The sequence below is a fragment of the Carassius auratus genome, chromosome 45 (assembly GCF_003368295.1).
Source record: "Carassius auratus strain Wakin chromosome 45, ASM336829v1, whole genome shotgun sequence".
NCBI classification, from domain to species: domain Eukaryota; kingdom Metazoa; phylum Chordata; class Actinopteri; order Cypriniformes; family Cyprinidae; genus Carassius; species Carassius auratus.
The window spans coordinates 14,507,315-14,529,378 of NC_039287.1; the positions used below are offsets into that span (position 1 = coordinate 14,507,315).

At 37.1% G+C, this 22,064-nt stretch overlaps 1 protein-coding gene across 1 annotated transcript; it reads right to left on the reverse strand.

Annotated features, from left to right (window-relative positions):
* Positions 1 to 13,733: 13,733 nt before the first annotated feature.
* On the reverse strand, positions 13,734 to 15,673 carry LOC113063368 (homeobox protein six1b). Its single transcript, XM_026233696.1, has 2 exons — positions 14,899 to 15,673; positions 13,734 to 14,290 (listed from the first exon to the last, which is right to left on the reverse strand). The coding sequence occupies exons 1-2, from the start codon at positions 15,456 to 15,458 to the stop codon at positions 13,996 to 13,998; spliced, it is 855 nt and encodes a 284-aa protein (XP_026089481.1). The 5' UTR covers positions 15,459 to 15,673; the 3' UTR covers positions 13,734 to 13,995.
* Between the last annotated feature and the right edge of the window lie 6,391 nt (positions 15,674 to 22,064).

Sequence of the window (22,064 nt, forward strand, 5' to 3'; positions counted from 1 at the left end):
TAAAGTCTGTCAGTCCTTGGCTTACAGATTTTTATTGAAGGAAAAAGAGGCATAAATATGGTTGGGGAATGGAGAGCACACTATTGAGTGTGCAAAGGGACAAAAGCGGAAAGATTAGGAGAAAAGAGTGTTTTTGACAGTCAATAAGGTTGTCAAACTCTTCAGCGCTAATCAGCGGTAATGACCGGTTCTCAAACCCAACTGGAACAATAGTGAGCTCTTCAAAGCTCTGTTGGGGTTAAGGGGGTGCTCTCTTCATATACGTGCTTCAAGAATACTTTTTCAGTGCATATTTATTACAATAGGCTATCGAAAAATATAGGCTGTAAATAATGTGTGTGTATGTGGGAAAAGTATGAGGAATGTGTATTCCTCATATCATTAGCTGCCACAAAGACTCCACCGACAAAAGTAGTATTTTTTTAATAAATATGCCTAATTATTATTATTATTGTTATTATTTATTATTTTTAACTTAAAAATATTCGCTTCTAGCTGGCTTCAATTAAATTTTCATCTTCTAAATATCAATATTTAAATTGAGCAGGGACTTGCATTCACTAAAACTAAATGAGGTATTTGAGGATTCCTGGTGTTTAACAATTTCCATGTGTTTTTGTGAACATAACACTATGCAGATTTGTCGTGCTCAAGGCCAGAAAGCATGCAATTGATTGCCTTTACTAAAATGAAGTGTGGAAGAGCCAAAGTATCTTTTATATAAATACCATCACATTCTCCATGTGCTCTTGTCCCGTCTTAATACATTAACAGAACGATTATCGTTGCAAGTCCCCAAACAATGGACTAATTACAACTCAAATGGCTAAATGAAGCTGGGTGGTGTGATGCATCAAAGCAAGCATCCCTACATGGTCCGAGTAAAATAAGGAAAAACATGCTGTATACGATTGTTAACGATCCTTCTGTTGACTAAAAGACAAAGATGTATTTCACATTGATATAGCTGCTTTAATACTCGGTTTTACATTGATTTAAAGAACAACATACGGTGTTATTATGATTTTTACAGTTGAAGTGGCTCGGGTGTTTTTGTGGAAAAATAATTACTTTTCAATTATTTATCAGAAAATGCCCTTCGTTTGCCCTTTTTGCGTCGAAAATCTACCACTGTGTGCAGCGAATTTGCACAGAATTAATCAATTTGAACATTCTCTTTATTGCTTTTTGGAAGAGAGAAATAGCACAATGCAAATTAAAAAATACAATAGGCTATCAGGGTAAACTCTGTAATGCAAAAAAAAAAAAAAAGGTGCTTTGAGAGGGAATATAGGCCTGTTATGTCCTCTCTTAAACACGGAGACAATAAAGACATTATGTTTGTCTTTGTTAGAGCTTAGCGCCCTCTGCTGTTCAATCTTGTTTTTAATCTGCCCTCACTATTGCTCGGATTCCTAAAGAAGCTATTGGAAAGAAACTCTGGGTTCAAAAGTAGCTCAATTAGAGCAGAACCAGTATGAACACATTTTAGTTTTTGCTGATTTGATTAGCCTTTAGCACAAACAACAACAAAACAATAATATACATAAATATGTTATCGAGTCATTTACGAGTAATATGAATTTATTATTGTAAAATGGTTTCAGGGTTTAATGTTTTTGTGAAATTAACCTAATTTAGATTATATATTAACTAAACCAGAACCAACTAAACGTAAGAAAAAACTTAAACTTTGCAACTGTCGATTCAGAGATTGGATTTATAGTGAAACACTTCCCATTTGTCTGATGACTGGATCGATTAGCCTACTGGATTTTTAAATAAATTTTGTAATTTTAGGATAGTGATTAATTTTAGTGTTATCATTTGTAATTAGCAGCAGATTTACCACTGCAGATGGCAGCCCAAAACTGTCATTGGTCAACGGGAGTGCGTGGATTTCAACGAGCTCGAGAGCTGCAGTATATGTTGCTAAATTGAGAAAGCAAGGTGGGCTGTGTGGTTTATTCTCTTTATGTTCCGTTTTTTTTTTAATTTAAATGCACATTCGTTGTGTGTGTAGTCTGTATATATATATATATATATATATATATATATATATATATATATATATATATATATATATATATATATATATACTATATACAGTCATGGGCAAAAGTTTTGGCAGTGACATAAAGGTTGTGTCTTGCAAAGTTTGCCTTTTAAGCTGTTGTGTTTATTCTCATTGTTTCTAGATTATTGTGTAGAGTGATCAGATGCATTTTAAATAATTGTTAAAAGATTCATTGCCCAAAAAAAAAAAACTTTTCACAAAAAACGAAACAAATTTGACTGTTTTTTGATCCTGACACAAAATGTCCAGTTAGCATTAACTGACCAATCATACCAGCAGAACATACAAAAGTGTGAATGAGTAGGTGAGATCACTAGCATACTAATTAGATTTTAAGAGCAGACTGTTTGCTAAAAGGAGGGAAGAAGCGCTTCCAATCACTGTGTTCTTGTTAACAATATTACCTCCAAAGAAACACATGCAGCCATCATCGCTTTGCATCAAAATGGCCTCACAAAGAACCATTTACCGGATCATCAAGAACTTCAAGGAGAGAGGTTCAACTGCAGTGTAGAAGTCTTCAGGATGTCCCAGTGTCCAGTGACACCAGGACGTCTCCTTCTGAGGAGTCAGCTACAGAATTGTGTCTCCAGCAGTGCAGAGCTTGCTCAGGAATGAAAGCTGGTCGGTGTGAGAGCATCTGTACAGTGAGGCCAAGACTTTTGGACAACGGCCTGGTGTCAAGAAGGTCAGCAAAGAAGCCACTTATCTCCAAGAAAATAGTTAAGGATAGACTGAAATTCTGCAGGAAGTACAAGAATTGGACCGCAGAAGACTGGTGTAAAGTTATTGAAGCTTCCTTCTGACTGTTTGGGACATCTGCAAAATAAATTTTTGCAAAAGACAAGGTGAACGCTACCATGAGTCCTGTGTTTTGCCAACAGTGAAGCATCCTGAGACCATCCATGCGTGAAGTTGCTCTCTCGTGATTCTGCCCAAAAACACTGCCATGAATAAAGAATGGTATTAAAAGATCCTGCAAGATCGACTTCTTCCAACGATCCATGAGCAATTTGGTGATGAACCGTGCATTTTCCAGCATGATGGAGCACCATGTCACAAACCAAAAGCGATAAAGAAGTGGCTCGAAGATTATTACATTCACATTTTGAATCTGTGGCCAGGGAATTCCCCAGATCTCAATCTCAACCTTTGGTCAGTCCTCAAAAGGCGAGTGTACAAGCAGAAGCCCACAAATTGTGATCAACTTCAAGGACTAATAAGGCAAGAATGGATCGCCATCAGCCAGGATTTGGCCCATAAACTAATATTCAGCATGCCAGAGCAAAGTGCAGAGGTTATGAAGAACAAGGGTCAACACTATCAATATTGACACATATTATTTTGCAAATAAAAGCATTCAAAACTTATTATATGCTTATCATTGTTTTTCAGTATACAATAGAAACATGTGGAAAAATAATATACAAATACCAGAGCAAACTTTGCAAAACAAAATTTATGTCACTGCCAAAACATTTGTCCATGACTTGTATATGTAGGCTTTTTTTTATAATACTCCCCCTGGTGCAAGACTTCCTCCTCATATTTAATTTTCGTTTTGGCCATAGATGGCAATAAATCGAAATAAACACGTTTAGTGAATTGCTTTGCTCCTCTTATTTTTGACTTTTCGTCTAAGCAGTAATTGTTACATTTATTCCATTGGACATATATTAATTTAGATAAAATTTATATATATATATATATATATATATATATATATATATATATATATATATATATATATATATAAATGGGCATAAAAATGAAATCTTAATTTAAAAAAATCACATTAACAACTGTTGCAAAATGAAAAATTTTACATATATGAACATTATGGGTTCAGATGTCGGATAAGTTTGCCTCAGAATGTATGCATTTCCATTCCTTATGTCATTTTCAGTTTTATGTTATGATTAAAATAGCAATTCATTTCAATTAATACTATGATGGCCTTGTCCTCTCAGTGCTATAGCTCTCATCTCATGAAGAAAGGCAAGGTTAACTTAAGAATCACAAATGTAGTTTTAGAACATTATTTATGTGGCTAAAAAGTAACAAACTCTTGTAGTTCCAGATATATTACATATATGTATCGATTATCCTGATACTGCAAGGCAGAATCACATTGTTCTTTTTTATTTCACCATAGGCTATTTGTGAATGACTGTTGCTTTCCTGTAAATCTATTCTCCCCATTGTTGTAGCTCATTAGTCTTGTACAATTTCACAATTTCAGCACCATGGCCAGTGCCTGTGCAATCTTCATATGATTTTTTGCAATGATTTGCATTTGTCTGAAGGCCTGTTCACACAAAGAACGACAGCAACTACATCGATAAAGATTAAAAATCGTTCTAAATTTAAAAGAATAGGAGTGTTCACATTACAAGTATAACTATAAAGGCACAACATGTGTTGATTTAGAATGATTAAAACTCTTACAGCCAATCAGAATCCATCCTGCTGTAGAGGGCTCGAGCATTTCAAGTGGCAGACGACATAATTACAGCACGTGCACAGTAGCCTACATTATTGTGCCTTGATGTAGTCGATAACATAAGTATTGTTAGTAACCGTTCTTGTTGTAGTGTACCATTCTTTTCATCCGACAGGGATCAATGGAACTAGAAAGTTACAGTCTCCAGCATTCATCTGCAGAACAGACTTACCTACTGTGAAAATGAATTTTTTTAAAGGTACAGTTACTAAATAAGTAGGCCTATGTGCTCATTATTTTTCTATTTTACGTTATATATTTATTTAAAATAAAAGTAATTATGATGTAATTCGTGAATATAAAATGGATGTTCTTATTTTTTGTATATAATTGGAGTTCGTTTTATCAGATCTTGCTTGTGTTGTTTCATGATGCATCACTAATGAACTTTTTCCACAGTTGCGAATGGACTGTTATACAAACTCTGTCCACTAGAGAGCGGCAAATATAGCAGAATGCTGCAATTTCTTAAACAAACCTGGTCCTTGCTTGCGTTATTTCACTTTTATCCCACAATTAAGTTCTCAGTCTGAACACTTTATGAACTACATGATTTGTGCGTCACTTTGATCACACACTGCATCTTAAATTCGTCACTTTGATCATACCTAGAATGATCCAATATAAGAAACTCCAAGCTCTGACTTTCTTGTGTAATGCACAGTTATGACCAAAAGATGGAGATCTACTAATGAACTATTGACTTATGGAAATGTAGCGTCCTGGATGGACTTGGTGTGCGAATTGAAGCTTGGATCACTTTGCATCCATATTTTTAATCAATTTTTTATGATATTTGAACAGTTTTTCACATACTGACTGTATGGACTAGCAACTACATCTACTGTCAGTCAGATAGTCCTATGAAAATTAAAAGGCCTGAATGAAAATGAAAAAACAACAAATGAAAAACACAATGGGTGGGTTGTGACTAAAAAACCCAGAAGAAACAAGTGATGCACAGATCTAGATAATCCCATGACTCCCTTAAACAATCATATATAGCCCACTTATGCATTTTAATGGAAATCTGTAAAATGAGTTTCAGAAGGTTTTTTTTTTGTTGTTGTTGTTGTTGTTTTGCATAGAGACTCACCTCAAACCTGCAGCCCAGATGGCATGTGACTTTAGCGCTGCTTGTTAGTATGACAGCACATAAATGATGCAGTGACTGGTCTTGAAAACAAAATTGATCCCATTACAGATGCAGTGATGGGAAATGAGGCAATAAGTAATCTTTTTGTCTTGTTTCCTATATTATTGATTAATGGATTATTTTTTTTTTATTATTATTTTTTTGCTTGTGCACAGTCTCTTTTTTGCCAGATACTTTATTTGAAAATATACTATACAATACAAATTTTCATGCATGCTCAGGATTGTTTTTCTCTTGGCAAAATGCATAGATTCCTCACATGATGAGTGGCACCAGTTAATAAGTGCACTTGTCTGAGGAGGGATGCTGACTTGAAATGTTACAGTAGGGGTTTTATAAATAACTCTGGTCTCTGGTTTCTGCAGCTGTCACCGTAGTTAATTCTTGCTCCTTGTATCTCTCCGAGGACGGTCTATGAACCCTAACAAGTCCTGGTGTAGCGCTTGTAGATTCATTCAAGACCAGAAAACCTCTGTTGTAAAGGAAAGACCACTGAGAAGCATAAAGTCTCTCATGGACTGTGCATTAGGACAATTTGTTGTGGGTTTTCTACTTTTATATATTCAAAGATTCTTATCAATGGAATCTATTCTTTAAATAGAACATTTCTACATCATCCTGCTTTCAAATTATGAATATATTCAAAGGAGATTCAAATTATGGTTCATCATAGAAAAACATGATACTAGTTTTTCTTTACAGTCTCTGTAAATATAGTGTGAAACAGCTAATTCCTCATGCAGCCCAATAATTTTGGTTGAGGAGCAGCGGATGCAGACTGAGCCGCTGAATCTCTGTCCTCTTCATTATCATCCCCGTCCCACACACTGAACCCGGCAGGCCTTTAGATGAGAGCGGGTGCTAATGAGGCTAAAGCGGCCTCTTCCGTGGGGATATGAGTGAAGAACACTCACTAGGGCAGGAAGGCTTTGTCTAATTCTCCTGACATCGCAGTGAAATGGCTCAATAAATTCAGTCCCTGGATGTTAAAGGACATAAAAGGAACCAAAAATCAATTGAGGAAGTTTTACACAAAATTATTTGTAATCATTCAATAGTACCAATGACAACAATATGTTTAATTTAAATTTTATATAATTTAATTTTCTGTATTAAATTGGAGTTAATACAAACTTCAAGTATTGAAAGTATGAATACATAAACTTAACTTTTTGGTGTCTTTAATAGTCGATATTATAATCTATAGTTTTCCTGAGGTAGAAAATGCTATTGTTGTGACAGAATAATAGATACTTGCTTTTGAGCATAGGATACTGATAAACTCAGGATAGTGGTTGATCCGTTAAATTCTTTATCATGTTTGCTAGCATGAAGTGGAGAGATGATGGAGCACTGATTTAATTTCTCACACAGAGGCGCCCGGGCTTGTCTCAGTGAACGAGACGTGGAGGACTTCAAAGGTGTTTCCAGTTTGTCTCACCTTATGAGTTTATGCTTTGTTACTCATTTAACTCTCGCGATAAGCTTCAGTGAAGCATGACCAGTTCTGCAATAAGCAGTGACAGACAGCACTAAACATTCCGAGCATAGAGAAACGGGACAGCTGCGTGGACTAGAACTGAAAGAAAAAGAGAACTCGCTTGGTTTTGCGACTGCTATGTGACTGCTAAAATATTTGACTTTTATTGCATTAAATCATCTAAATGCATAGCTTGTACTTCTTCACTTTGTCACCTTCTCCTTGAGTCACCTCTCTGGCATCCTTCTTTTTTCCCCCTCTCTCTCCCTCATCTCACTCTTCCCTCCATCTTCTGTTAGGTGCACAGTATCCGCCAGGTTTTGTGAGCCTCTTTTGTCTCGGAGCAGGAGATGTTGGCGCAGCCGGATCATGTTTCAAACTTTCATTTCCTGAAATGTTTGAGGGAACATCCAGGGTTTTATCAGTGCCCGTTACACTGAGCGAGGGGAGTGGAGGAAGGGGGAAGGAGCTCGAGTTACCTGGCCACTCACTTATCCATCAATGAACAAACAACTCTCTTTTTGAGCTGAGATCTTGGGGCTCATACAGTCCTCCTCCATGACCATTCAGTTTTGCTCAGCGCTCACTCGGACACACACATGCAAAATATATAGTGCTCATGCTGTATTAACAGTATGCTTGAGTCAGAGCTTTCAGAAAATCTGTTTTTCCAGATCAAAACGAATGTGTTTAATATTGTATGTAAACCCAGTTTAGACTAGCAAGAAGCCACATGATATCTTAAAGGGATAGTTCACCCAAACATGTCAAATCTGTCATCATTATTCACTGTCATGTTGTTACCAAACCTGTTTGACATTTTTTCTTTTTTCTGTGAAACACAAAAGAAGATGTTTTGAAAGGACTGTTTTTTCATCACTATGAAAGTCAGTGGGGTCACAAATATCCTCATACAGGTTTTTTTTTTTTTTTTGGTGAACTATTCCTTTAAATTCAGTGCAAATTGAAATGATTGACCTTTTCTCCTGGATGCAGATCAAGATGTTATGACAGAGTGTCTGTCAGCGTTGGTCACCTGTGAGTCTCCTCCCACAATGCCCCTCTTCACCTCTGTAATTGTGCATGTCTTCACCTCTGCACTCCACAGGAAGGATCTCCTTTCTGTGTTTGTCAAGTTTACTTAAAAAAAAACCCCAGTGTGAAAATGTCTCATGTGAAAAGATTTGCTGGTTTTGTTCAAACAGTTATTCTCCCTCACCTTGAATGATCTCAGTCTTCGTTAGACGTCCTGAGATCACTGTTTATATCTCTGCCTTTCGTTTCATTTCAACTAGGAATGCAAAAAAATTATTTTCACATTATGGCTGACAGGATAAAGTTTACACAGCAAGTATTCTAGTGTAGTGTATTCTTATACTATAGTTCAATATATTAAAGGTAAAACACTAAAAGCTAAAAACAATCATTTTAAATTCTACAATGTACAGGATAAAAAATAGATTTTCAGTTTGTGATTTGCAAAAAAATTTATTTAACAATGTTTTAACGTTTAATATGCCAATAAATTATTTATTCTAAATATATAAATATGTTTTTTTTTTCTTTTTTTTTCTTTTTAATGCCTCGTATGTGCATCAAGGCTGCATTTATTTGATTATTATTATTTTTTTTATATATTATTAAATGTTTTGGTTTTTTTTTTTTTACTCTGAATTGGTGCTCAATAAACATTTATTATTATTATTATTATTATTATACAAACCTTTAAACAGTGGTTTGTGTATATTATAATTTATAGATTATTCCTCCCTTTATTCCTGTTTATTACCATCCAAGTTTAGCAACTGTAATATTTTTTATTTTATTCTGTGCCATATAAGCCAGGCCTTCCATAGTCTGGAAAGCTTGAGAAAGCGAATGAGTGTGGTTTGTATGTGTGAATGTGACATATTCACAGTGTGTACACGAGGCTGTGCTTTCTCCACGTGGGCTTCTCTATGGTCATCACCCTTAAATAGCTGCTCTGTGAATCCTGGAGCGACTGACGCCAGGCTTGCAGCGAGTCTGTGAAGAAACCCCTGCCCTCTTACTCTTCAGACACTGCTGATGGAGGGCTCCCTGCCTGGGTGACAACTGCCTCCACTCGTTTATCAGCGAGGCTTGGCTTTGAAACCTGAGCCTCTGTGACCGTTTGAAAGTAATCCGTTACCCAGCTCTGCAGAACAGGCCATGACCATCGAGGGTACTGGGAAAGCGTGTGACCCTCGACTTTTTACAGATAAAAGTGTGAAGTAATGCCAAATTGTTGGAGTAATATTGCTGTCATTTTGACAAATCTATAAAAGGCAAAATCTTCCCCAGAGAGGAAGCTCATCTGAAATCAGCTGTAATTTTGCTGTACAGAGAGATGACGCACAAGCAGGTGTGCAGCACAGGCTTTAGTCCGCCTTTTATGACATGTGTTTGCTCGAGTGCTTGTCAATGCATAAGGGAACATGGCATTTGTTTGTTCACAAGTGATGCCTTTTTTCTGACCTCCTACGTTGAAAATTAGTTCTCTGTATTGTACCATGTGACACCCTTTGAGGGTACAGAAGGCTGATGTTTTGATTGTCTTTTTTTTCAGACCTTCCTACATGAGATAATTGCAACAATTATAATTGTGTTGTTAATCTAAATGTTGATGCCATTTTGTAATGAAAAACAATGCTGGTCAGTAGACAGTCAGAGAAACGCGCAGTCACTGTGGTGATGCCATTAGTCATAACTTCCCGTAAGGTGATACAGCGTACTGCACTGGGCATCGCACTTATTCTTTGTTTAGTTTGTTTCGGGAGGAACAAACAAAACCACAATGAAACAAAAATCTTCTAAAAGCTGTACACTTATTCTGAACAAGTGAATTTGCCAAACAAGTTTAGACAGCATTTGTGAAATATTTCTTTTTTTTCTGTGGAACGCAAAAAAAAAAGATATTTCCAAAAGAATAATAAGGAAAGGAAAAAATGTATACATTTTATATATATATATATATATATATATATATATATATATATATATAATGGGGTCCAAACAACATTGCATAGACAATGTTTTATATATATAATTTTATATATATATTTATATATAATTTTTCCACTTTACCTTTAATAATGGAATAGAAAAATAGGGTAACATGTTATTTTAGTGTTTTTGTTACACATGTACTTACTATAGTTATAAAAATTATTTTATTATTTTTCTTATTTTATTTTCTTATTTTAATAACAATTATAAAATTATGCATAATAACTAACCCTAAACCAAACCCTAATCCTATCCCAATAGTATGTTAATTAATATTACCCAGTTCTTAAATTTATAATTACACTGTAACAGGGACACGTTAAAATAAAGTGTAAGTGAAAATAGAATATTATGAAATAATATTGATAGTTTATATTTATCTTCTTTCATTTATGATTCATTGAATTGTAATGAATTCTCCATTGAGTTTTCAGAGTCCACTTCAGTTAATAAAGGATTCTCAGCATCTCTCCAAGGCCGTATTCTTAGATGACACAACCATATGGAAAACTGCTTTCACGTAGTATTGCAAATGCCCGACCGTTCCTGAGCACTTCAGTGATTTATTATAAACTGTTATTAACATTTGCCTCCGACACAGAATGGTCTTAATCTTCGAAATTCTAATGTTCATTTAAACAGTTTATGTCTATCTTTTCTCAACCATCTTCATGTTAATTTGTCAAATATGTGCTATAGCCACACAGATTTCTCTACTTGATATTTCAAAAACTTTTCGGTCTGTACAGGTTCCAAACATTTCGTCTTGTTTGCATGTTGTTTGTTTGTCCCGTCCTGTAATCCCATGATGCCTCACTGAGCCGAACCTCGAGGCAAGGGATGACCTGAGCTCAGGTGACAAAAGGTAGAGAGGGAAGGGCAGGGAGCCATGAAGCCCACCTGTTCTCCCTTTACATCCCCCCACCCCCTTAACAACTCCCAGAAGTCTCAACTTTTATCTGTGAAGAAAATGGCACTCAGTCATTACCCCTCCTAAACCCCAGAAAGGCTGCTCACATTACAGCCGAACCCTTTTCTTCCCACATGAGAAACACTCTATTTGTCTCATTCACGTTCAGCACAGGCCTCTGCTTTGTGTGCTCACCTTGGTTTACAGTGCTGTAGAGCTCATGCTCCGACAGGGAATGAGGGACTGGAAACCTGAACCCTTTAAAAAACAGCTTTGGCCCACTAGTGCTCCAAACACTCTTTCCCAGCCTGCCCGCTTTTTTGGGTGGTGACAACATAACAGCAAACCTTGTTTTGAAGTTTACTAATGTGTCTTATTTTTCATTTACTATTATTTTTTATATTTTTCTTTTTGTGCTCATCTCTAAATGGTTATGGCATATTGAATAAAGCTGTACAGCGCACCAAGGTACCTTTGGTTTGCTCTTCTTCTGTTTGAGTTGAGCATGCTGTACTTTTATTAAAGGGATAGTTCACCCAAAATTGTCAATTTTGTCAATACTGACTCTCCCTCAAGTCATACAAACCTTTCTTGACTAAATTGGATCAAATGGATTTCATTGTATGGGTAAAAATAAAAGTATATAAAAAATATTGTCTTTTGTGTTTCACAGAATGAGTAAAGTTATAGGTGTGGAACAACTGAAAGGTTAGTAAATTATGGCAGAATATTATTGGTTGGGTGAACTATCCAGCATTTTTAGAAATGTGAATTAGGATGTACTTGTTAAGAGCACAAGTAGCTATCACTTATGATATTGTGTGTGTTTTCACATTTTTATATATCCACAAATATGTGTTCTCGTGTTTCTTCAAATAACGTTTCGGTAAAATACATTTTGAACCATGTTAACATGTTCAATAACACTTACTGTGAATACACTCATGATTGAAATGAACTATTCTAAGTATGTAGACTACTATTTCATTTTCTCTAAACCATTCATTTATTAATTTTAGAAATACGTTTATTAATACGAAATAATACATTTATTTTAGAAAGTCTGAGTAATTCGATAATTTGGTTATTTTAAAATGAAAACAAAATAAAGGGAATGTAGATAAGAAACGGGGAAAAAGTGGTACCCACGGCTGTCAACAAATGTTGCATTGAGCGTCAAAATTGCACGTTTTGTTACCCTTGGGGCAGAATTGAAGTTTCCCCTCTGTGGGCGGTTCTGGGCCTCCACTGCTCTACAATGCGAACCGAGCGCAAGCAACTGGTTCCGATTAGCGACCGGAAATCCTCGGTACTCTCTGCTAAAAACAATTACCCTGACATGTGTGCGTGGAAGATGGGTGGGAGGATGCCTGGTTACTCTACATTTAACTGGGATAACGATCAGGGGTCCTTATAAAGTCTTTCCTATATGTTCTGACCACATTTTCAATAAACTAACATTAAGCAATGCCAAATAATGTAGTTAGTATTCTGTATTAGAGGAGGACATTTTTTTTATTATTAGGCCTATTTGTTTTATTATTAATTTTGTTGTTGTTGTCTGAAGACCATTACGGCCATTAGATAGCAAGAACATCAGTCAGCTGGCCCCAAAACCCATGTTTGCGTTATTGCTCAAAAGAAACTTATGAATGAAGCCACGTGAGTTTGCCTCCTGCAGCTGGTAGGCTATGTCTTCTCTTTGGCCCAGAACCACCAGAACAAACATTGGGAGAGCGCAAAGTAAACACCCCACTACAAACCTGACGATGCACTGCGACCACAAAAGCAACACGCGCCTCCTGAGGCTAAAGGAAAATCAACAACTCCCCGCTTTTGTTGACCCACACTACTAAGAGGACGTTTGTGACATGGGCAGGCCTACATTACACAGAGGTGAGCTGGATTAGTCTATAAGAAGAAGTGCTATTTCTATACGATTTTTTTTTTTTAAATGAGCGTCTTGAAAAAGGTAGGCAATTTAATCTTTTAATTGAGTTTTCTTTTTCTTTTCTTTTTTACATTTTAATAATCCGTTATTTATTAGTTATGTAATAGGCCTAATTACTATTGGTCTGTGTCCTATGTCATTTCTAAGCAAGCTAAGAAATTTAAAAACGAATTGATTGGTATTCGATTTAACATTTAAGTTTGATCTGGGATTAACAAAGGAGCGGGGGGGGGGGGATTTAGTTTTATTATACAATGTTTGCCAATAGGATTTAGGATTAACAAATATACTTTTGTAGAATTGTATTTTTATATTTTCGCCTAATACATGAAGTGAATAGGCTACTCAAAAATCTTATTTTTATCCTTAAGTACCCTACAATTAACTATGTTTCTTATTTAAATAAAATGGTTTAAAATTTAATATTTTTAATTATTTACAGGTTAAAATAGAAAGGCCTAACGCTTCATCTGTAAATATTTTTCACCATATCTTGTCAAACAGATTTATGGCAAAAATTACCGCCCGGAAATTGTATTTAAATAGAATTATGAATTTTCCACTAATTCATCTCAGGATTTTATTGATGCAAAACAGAATGGTGAATGGCTAGACGAATGTCTTATTATTTTGAAGAAAAGAATCGTTTTATTAACTGATTTTGGTTTGTCTTCTGACCAGTTTAACGACTTGGCAAATGTCAGTCCAATAGTCTACCACGGTAAAGCGTGCCACTGAGTATTTCTCCGAAAACCAGAGAACAATCAAGCATTTTTACTTAGATTTATACTGTTCATTTGCCCTTATATATATAGCTATACAGTAAAAGTGGCAGATCTCAGTCTATATTTGGTACAAAATAAAAATAAATAAAAGCTCAGTCGTAATCAGTTAAGAACCGAGGTCCACTAGGCTTGAAGTTAAAGGTCCCAGTAATGAATCCTGAAGCTGATGTGGGTGTCCTTGCATGCCGTGTACCGACTGTGCGGCGCCGAGGCCGGTCATGGAGTACGCGGACGCGCCGGGGTGGCTCATGTTTCCCTGGAGCAGGAGCACGGAGTTCTGGTCAGGACTCTGCGGGGGCGAGAATTCGTCCTCTGAGCTTGACATCAGGGACTTCCCTCCGTCCAGCGGTGACAGCTGGTTCTGTTTGTTGGCGCCCGTGTTGTTGTTCTCGCTGTTCTCTCTGTCACAGATAACGAGATCAGGGTCAACTTTAGCTATATAGTATATCAAATATGCTGTGTAAAATATAAAGTGGTAGTTTTCTTTAATAAAAATCTAAATCTTTCGGTCATAACGAATGATCATAAAATAAATTCTCACACATTCAAATTCGAACTAATTTAATATCTACTGAATGACCAATTGGCATTCGAAATAACGAATCATTTTATTTGGACTGATCTGTAAATATTAGTGTAATCTTGCTTCACTGGAATTCTCTTTATTCTGACTGTTGACTAATTAGGCGCTCCATCTGATAACAAATTAATTACTTAACAAATAGGCCCATATATAAACTGAATCAACCTGATTTTATTGGTTACACTAATAAATAAAGCAGTCAGATAAGAAGAAATATATCCTTATAAGGGAAAAAAATTATGTTATTACAGACATTGACAGACATGTTGTCTCTATTTTTTTTTTTTTTTAAATAAAGCAGCGCCCTTGAAATCCAAGTAAATCTAGCATCTTCAGCACTGCAACAGCCGTCAGCTGTGTGTCTTGAGCAGCTAAGCTGGGTGTATGAAACGCTTATTTATTTTGTTCTCGGGTGATTGAGCTTACCTTTCTTTTGCCTCCGCTGCGCGATCCCTCTGTCGTCTGTTTTTAAACCAGTTGCTCACTTGTGTGGTGGTCAGCCCTGTGGCCTCGGCCAGCTCCCTCTTTTCCCGAGGAGATGGATAGGGGTTGTGCGTGTACCACTCCCGCAGCACACCGCGGGATTTCTCCTTAAAACAGTAGCTGGTCTCCTCGCCGTCCCATATTGTGCGTGGCAGAGGAAATTTCCTCCGCACCCGATATTTCCCCACCGCTCCCAGCGGTCGCCCCCTCAGCTTCTCAGCCTCAACGTAATGGGCCTTAAGCCACAGCTGCTGCAGCTTCGGGTGGTTGTGCGGAGAGAACTGGTGACTCTCTAGTATCTTATAAAGTTCCCTGAAGTTTCCACGGTGGAAGGCAACGACAGCCTTGGCTTTGAGGACGCTCTCGTTCTTGTGGAGATGGTCGCAGGCCGGAAGAGACCACAGAAAACGGCCGAGACGCTCAAGGTTCCCCCCTTGCTGCAGCACCTCACAAACACACGCGACTTGCTCCTGAGTAAACCCGAAAGAAGGCAACATTGACATGACGTCTGACTCCCGCTACCAGACCGCTCTCCCCTAGATGCTGTGAAAGAAGCGGAATGGGAGACACCCCGTTCGCCTGCGTTTAATGAGAGCGATTATCTCGCTTGACAAGATATTTGGGTTGGAGATGTCCCCTGCGCGCGCCGTGAAGTTTCGGGTGTTTGTTGAAGACAGTTTGCTCGCAATAGACTGGTGTCGCGCTAAAAGAGCACTGCGCAACTGCTGATTGGCTCTCCAGCTGCCCTATCCCCAGCAGCAGCGCGGAGAAAACTCTGCTTCCATTTCCTCCCACGGGGACTCGGTGGTCTGAAACTGGATCCCCCGTCTCCAGTTCTACCTGAGGGAGCTGGGCACCTCGATACTAATCAATTATAGCAACTGTCTGAAAGCAGCGTTCACCCAGCATTGCACCCAAAGCTATTGCATGATTTTTTAGCACTTATTTTTTATTTTTTTTATCCAAACAAAATTTGAATGCACAATGTTTTGTAAGTTAAGCGAGTCAAATGAACTGCCTTATCTTCATTTATTAACTTACGAGAAAAGATGTTCCTAAATTGCAAATGCGTAGACAAGTCTCATATGTAACAAATAATCACACAGTTGAGTTATTTTCACTCTGCCTGGCTTGTGCCATTGTCAAGGGCACACGCTGTGCGCAAGGTCTAGATGCGCGCAGAGATATTTAGAGTTCCATTAAAAACAATCAGCCTCTCGAGATGGTAAGATAACCTAACTAGATAAGTAGCGCCCCTGGCTTTTCAAACTGTTCCACCGAACGTGCAAGGCCGGTAGAATCTCTGAAATGGTGCTATAGTTACACAAAGACTGTGATGCATTTATTTACAAGAAAACCTGAGCCAAATACAAGTTAATATCGATAAATTATCCTCTTCAAGGGCTCATAATCTGCTGGTTATTGAGTTACACAACATCGGTAAAACAAAAATTAGAAAAATAAATAAACTTTATTATAGAATAAAGCCTATAATAAGTAGGCATACTAATGTTTCTGTTTTGTTTCTACTTTTTAATATTATTATTTATAATAAAAGCATAATAGCTTGAGGAAGCCTATTTCTATTCTATAGGCTCAGAAAAATGTTTTCCCCCCAGCTCTTTCTTTCTAGTCCTCTCTCCTCTCTCTCTCTCTCTCTCTCTCCTCTCTCTGTACAGTGAAATCTAAAACCGGTGCATTAGTAAATGAGTTCTGTGTTCGTCGAGGTCTTTGCCATCCAGACGCTGTTTTAAGGCATAGATCGCGTTTCTTTATCTTCGTCAAAATCTGCAACCTGACACCACGGCGACGCAAAACTCACAATCACTCACCCATAATGGAGCACCTCTTTTAATTTAATTTGAGACGCGGCGTTCATTTTTAAGACGCTCTTAAGGCATAGGGCCGTTAATGTGGACTATATTTAAGGAGCCTCCACTGTTCCCTCTATCTGGCGCTGACATGATCTTGCAAGCCTCGAGACATTGACATAAAATGAGGACTTCATCGGTTTTAGCAGCCAATCCGTACACCTGTGAAAACAACGTTTTGCCCACTGTCTCTGAAGGGTCAGAGAGGAGCAAGGCTAATGAAAGCTGCCCCATCCATCTGTCCGGAAAGATCACCCAAGGCAAAAAAAAAAAAAAATCTACCTCAAATTATTTTATGTGCTACATTTAAAAAAAAACAAAAAAAAACGTTGTATTACACTTTGTAACTTTTTAGAAAATCCGGAATTTTGTGTCATTTGTTAACTTTTAAGATTTTAAAATTATGTTTCTCATTTTACAAAATTACGTAAGCGCACATATCTTACAAAACGACATAGCCTGCAATGTAGTGTATTCTACTTATACTATATTTTCAACGTTCATGCGAATGTCTACGGTCTTATTATTTTGACTTATCTATCACTTTATTTCTTATTGGATTAAATTAAGTTTCTTAAGTTTGTAAAGGTGGTTTCCCAAATCATAACCAAATTTCCATTGCTGTATGTGACTGTAGACTGTATTGAATTTAACGACATATTGGTGTATTCGTCAGTGGGGTCAAGTATCAGCCTCACTGTAACAGCACACGGGCCTGTGATTGACGGCGCTCGGGTTGTCGTAATGTCTCCAGCACATTGCGGCGCACCCCCTCCTTAAACCTCAGAAATCGAAAGGCCGTGCCCGTTCTCAGGCCTTGATCATTTCAAGATGTGCTCTTTTATGGCCTAAAGGCGAGGGTTGGCGAGGTCGACGCTAACTCCTGCACACATACCAATGGTAAACACACCATAAACTGCTTCCCTCAAAAGACATCACGGTAGGCTATACATTGGACAACAATGAGGTCATTCTCTTGAAGTAGCTAGCCTTCATGTCCATAACTCTCCAGACATATTAAAGGAATAGCTGACATGCAAAATGCTATATTAAAGTAGCAATAACGTCGTTCGTAAACACACAATTTTTATTTTTCCGCAGTTTGAGAAAACGATTTTAGACATGCATGTAAAGCGCCATTAGTAAACGTGCAGTGTGACAGATTGACGTCAAAGTAATCCGAAATTAGAAAAGAAACTTGATGGCCACTAAATAAATAGACTAAATGTAATAAATAAATAAATAAATAATTCGCAAATATAGTTTTGGTCATTTGTAAGAAGAGAACCAAAGAAGGTTGAAGCTAAAAATATTTTTACATTTAATTATTGAAGTCATAGGGTGAATTGAAGTAGTTTGGGTATAAAAAAAAAAAAAAACTTATACACCAATACTCTATACTCTGTATATTTTCTGTTCAGTTATAAAAAAAAACTGTAATTGATATGGTAAGTTATGATATGAAATTCTCCTTTGTTGGTCTGAAATATTGTGGGTTACAATCCCTGAGTCAACTGCTAAAAAGTGGAAAACTGTCCTCATGATTACAAGTTTTTATTTTTATTATTATTATTTTTTTTACATTTCCAATGGATCATGATATAATGGATTGTTTGAAATAACTGTGAAAGCCCATTAATATTATCTATTGGGCTATCAAAATTCACCATCAGTCAATTTATGATGCAAAAATTGCATTTTTGTTAGTTTAAGGTCTGTTCTCTTATTCTGCAGTCATTATTTATAATCTTAGCAATATCCTCCTGGGAACCAACAGATCTTAAGGACATGAGTTTTTGTGAATTTGTGCAGATTGTGTAGGCTTAAATGTGACTGCAAAATTCAGAGGTCATGACACCTTCCTCTTCATAATTTATAAAAATGAAAACCTGATACAGATAACCTGATTGTTATTTTATATGTGATCTAAGCATAGTTTAATTTACTGTACAAGAAGGACATTGATTTTTTTCTTTTCTTGTGTCCTCAACAGAGGACATTAGGACTGTGTGTGTGTGTGTGTGTGTGTGTGTGTGTGTGTGTTCATCTCCTGGGGAGACACTACAGATTCATTACATACTGTTTAAAAATGTTTCTATGAAATATGACACTTCTATGAACTCATTTCAGTATTATTTGTGTTATCAGTTGCTGCTGAAAACATGCTATTATAAAGTAGACATTGTGTAAGGTTGGGAACACCAACCTTTTTAACCAATGTCTTCACTAAGTGTGGATAAATCATAATACTATTATAAATTTTATGCAGTACCATTATATGTAATTTCTTTTTTACAACAATTATTTTATCATACTTTTATTGTGCCCTTAAATAAATTTATAAATAAAATAATAAGAAGAAAGTGTTTTATGGTCTTAGTATGGCATAATGGACACGTGATGTGAACATCATTCTTTAGCCACATTGTTATTGTTTTTCTAATTCTAATCATTCTAAATCACTGATACTGATCAGTTCCATGCAGTTATTTCAGAAATTTGCCTCTAGAAGTAGCTTGTAATAGGACTAGTTTTTTTTTCCACTAGTATTTGTATAGTTCTTAAGTTTTAATGTGCGGTATCAAGTTCAATTGCATTCACTACACCGCAACCTTCATCAGCATTAATTTCTAAATTTTGCTTCTGAGATAAATTTTGTAAAGCCACTGAAGACCCAGAACGGAAAGCTCTCAAAACAGGTACAATCGAACCGGTTTATGGGCATCACTTATATTTAATGGGCTATTGACATTGAAGTCATGTGGCATTGCCCCCTGCTGGTATGGATCATCTAGAGACATGCCAAAAGTAGTTGTTAATAATAATGATATTAATAATTGTCAGCTTTTTTTCAATGACAATATAAATATTTTAAATATTTATATAACCCGTGTTTTTACAATGAGTGCGATAATGGATGTGCACAAACATGTCTTGCAAAAATGTTCATCCTCAGAAATAACAATGTTCACTCAGATTGTATTCTTGATTTCAGAGGGGATAATGTGGAAGTTGCCCCTTGACCCCACATCAGCACAATCTATAGTGCTGTGGCGCAGTGGGCACAAGGGTTCGGTTATACGTGCTTCACAGTCTACTGTGCTTCAGTAAATGTCACACTTTGAAACCTCCAGAAAAAGTCAGGGGTCAGGTTCTTTAATAAGCTCGCTTCTTCAGGGTTCCTCCTTTTTTATGGGCTGTCTTTCCCAGGATTTATGAACATCTTTGCTGTTTTTAATAACACACACTGAAACCTGCTGTCTTGTGGAGTGTGAATCTATTATTGCTTCCTTCATATCTGCTAAACATTAAAAACATATTATTTTGATAAACTTTTCTCATATGAATATATATATATGTATTATTTGGTTGACTTCATTCACACTGAAAGCCGGTTCCTTTTACTTTACATTCTTTTGGTGAAACTGGAGAGCGAATTCAAAGCAAGGTGTTTTTCTTCTCTTTGGTGCCTTTTGTTATAAAGGATGAAAAGTGCTTCAAGGTTGCCCAGTAAACCATCCCATTCACGATACAAGGAGATGGAGTGACGTATTTTGTATTTAAATAACACAAAAAAGCAACATAACACCGCTTCCCATGAAACACACAGTGACATATAGTCTGCGAAGGGGAAATAGGGGACATGAAACATGCATGTCCCTATTTCTTGCGCCCACCAGTTCTTTGCTCAAAGCCCCAGACAATAGTGCTTTCTTACCCTTCAGTATTCCAGGAGGCGCCATCTGATACCTGGCAATCAGCTAATCTTGTGCCCTAGGCGACAGGGTCACCTTTGGGCAGGTAACAATAGATTCTTTACCCAATGTGCTTTTTTGTCTCCTCCTTTGTGCGAGGGAGCAAATCCTACCTGGGCGCTATTCAATTAGCGCTTACTCACGCAGGCTGGTGCAGACAACTGTGCATCACGAAAAGGAAATGTTCCCACGGCAGTAAACTGACTTTGGACGGCCTGGCTCCTATTTTCACACTTTTATGAGCATTTCAAGTTTGCAAAAATACCTGTCTCATTTATTTAGTTATCTACTGTCTTATTGCATAATATCTTGATATAGAAGAGAATACAGAGAATGTCCTTATAAAATCATGTTAAGTATTACGAGTAAGAGAGTTTATATCTTTTATCACTCTTTCATAATCTACCAAATGATGAGCCTGCGTTTTTCCATGGAGTTGGAGCCAAAGGTCTATTTTTGCTAGATCATGTGAGGACGGTTCAGGAAATCTAATAAGGATATGTAACTTCTCCTCGTATACTCTGGCTTTTTGGACGACCTTTACTTTGAGTAATGTCATGACAGGTACCATATGACACTTTAAGGGTGAGCGGGGCTTATTCAGCTGCCAGGCTTTGGCTAGAGATCACAGAGGACGCCTCTGGTGAGAACACAAGCTTGATCTCCACCATGCTGCATATGTGTACGTCCATGCATTAATAATGTCTTAGATCACCGCCAGCCATCCAGGGGGTCCAAGCTGTAGCCTGATCTGGTTAAATGGATAGAATCTTGGGTGTCATTTGGACTGACATCACACCTGCCGTTGCTTGAAAACATATAGCTGACTTACCTGGTGCTTCTAATAAGAGATGATTCACTCAAAGTGATGTCATTCCCTGTACTTATTGAATTATCAGGCTTAGGAGTCTAATATGGAACGACGGTGTCAGTGACATAGACAACCCTCGGATCATTCATTATATATGTACAAATATAAATATTTAATAGGGTGGAAGGGTTTCGAAAAATAGGTTTCTTTCAAGCACGGCTGACGTTTTAAGCTTTCTTGTGGTTCTCGCGGTACGTACAGAGCTCATGTTTGTGTGGTCACATTAGCACAATTTCACGGCTGAAAAGGTCCATGCCAAATCTGTAGTGATATTTCACAGCTCATGCAGAAGTCACTTTCAAACCAAGTGACATGCTGTCGGTAAACAAATTCTGCATCACTGACTTGAAGCCGTTGCGAAATCTGCATTTGGAATCGTTCTCCCACAAGTGAAATTCCCAATGGAGTGGATTCCTTTTGAAATTCCTACTGCATTTTGCTCGTGAACATTTGTCCAACTACGGTAAATGCGACCGCACCTTACGAATATTTATCTTGTCCTACGATGCTCACAGATTACAGCGCTGGGCATTTTCTAATGCTAAAGGAAATTACAAAACACGTCCATATCATTGTAGAACAGTTGTCACAAGAATAAACAAAAACAAACAC

Excerpts from the sequence above, each read along its gene's own strand:
- LOC113063368 (XM_026233696.1), bottom strand. The coding sequence starts at position 15,458 with ATGTCAATGTTGCCTTCTTTCGGGTTTACTCAGGAGCAAGTCGCGTGT. Across the intron at positions 14,291-14,898 it reads GCAGCGGAGGCAAAAGAAAG|AGAGAACAGCGAGAACAACA; the intron begins GTAAGCTCAATC and ends TATCTGTGACAG.